A 1,274-nucleotide genomic window follows, 5' to 3' on the forward strand; every position below is an offset into this window, starting at 1 on the left:
TGCCCTGGCCCCAAAGTCCACCTTCAGCATTCCCTGGGGACCTTGCCGCTCTATTCCCTTGCTGTTCTGTTGCCCCCCTTAGTGTTTTGCCTCAGTGTGCTGGGATCAAATTGGGCGCAATTCCCACACTGTGTCTCTGGCGTTGTCCCCTGTAGGGCTATGGATCAGTGAGGGATGCCACATCTCATAGTGGGGCCGGCCATGTGGTCCTCTCTGAACTGGCTGCTCTGATCGGGAACATAGTCCTCAGGGCCTGGTGGACCAGGATGCGCTCCGTTCTCCTCCCTCTTCATCTGCTCCCATGTGCTCCCATCCCATATGTCCCTCTCCCGGAGATGCAGAGTCAGTGCTGTCCTCTGAAATAAATTATTCTGGGGGGAGAATCCTTTGATTTTTCAATGTGTTATCTATTCCTGAAATCCTAGTACTAGTTTAAAGTATTTATTTATGCTATTGTACATGTGGTTTCTAGTTTTTTGTGTGTTTTTTTGCAGCTTAAAAACCTTTATTAGAGAATCAGCCACTAGTTTTCATCCACGTTGACTGTCTGTAGGTTTTTGAAAGTGGTGACGGGCACGTAGGTGACCAGTGTGTACAGCTTGTTTGGGGAATCTTCATCCTCGTTTCGTTTCCTGGACAACCGCACACGGATGCGGTACGGGACGTTCCTGATTCCTTTGGCCCACACAGCTTTGTTGAGCCTGGTGTCGATTCGTACATCTGGTGTCCCCATCTCCTTCATGGCAAACTTCCAAATCTCCTTGAGCGCCCGAGGGGCACGCTTCTTGAAGCCCACGCCATGGATACGCTTGTGAATGTTGATGGTGTATTCCCTGGTCACGACCTCGTTGATGGCCGAACGGCCCTTCTTCTCACCGCCCTTCTTCGCGGGAGCCATAGCGCCGGGACCAGGCTGGAAAGGGAGAGCGCAAGGAATTGTGGGAGCTGGTTTCTATTTGTAATGTATTTTACACTGCAGTTTTTTTCTCTGAATTGTTTTGCTGTTTCCCCCGTCCCTGTGTTTTCCTTGCTTTTGTTGACCTTTCTTTTAAATTGTTGGCAGGTTTTATATACCATTCTTTTAAAATCCTTGTCAGGTCATTCCAATGCCTTTTCTTTTCGAGAAAAGTCGTCTGGTTTGTGTCTTGAACACCTGTGTGAGCGACGCTATCTTGTTTCTCCATGTGAATGGGAATTGTCTGTTTCCTTGAGATATTTTTGGTGTTGTACTTATATGTAAGTAATGATTGTATGTTTCTGAGACCTTAACCACT

General features: G+C 47.7%; 1 protein-coding gene across 1 annotated transcript; it reads right to left on the minus strand.

Moving 5' to 3' along the window:
• Window positions 1-509: 509 nt before the first annotated feature.
• On the minus strand, window positions 510-937 carry LOC142454185 (large ribosomal subunit protein eL31-like). The gene has a single exon (XM_075555563.1). It carries the CDS (start codon window positions 896-898, stop codon window positions 524-526), a length of 375 nt encoding a protein of 124 aa, XP_075411678.1. The 5' UTR covers window positions 899-937; the 3' UTR covers window positions 510-523.
• Between the last annotated feature and the right edge of the window lie 337 nt (window positions 938-1,274).

Source organism: Tenrec ecaudatus, chromosome 8 (assembly GCF_050624435.1).
Source record: "Tenrec ecaudatus isolate mTenEca1 chromosome 8, mTenEca1.hap1, whole genome shotgun sequence".
NCBI lineage: Eukaryota > Metazoa > Chordata > Mammalia > Afrosoricida > Tenrecidae > Tenrec > Tenrec ecaudatus.

Bases quoted from the DNA above. Each gene is read 5' to 3' on its own strand.
- LOC142454185 (XM_075555563.1), bottom strand. From the start codon at position 898: ATGGCTCCCGCGAAGAAGGGCGGTGAGAAGAAGGGCCGTTCGGCCATC.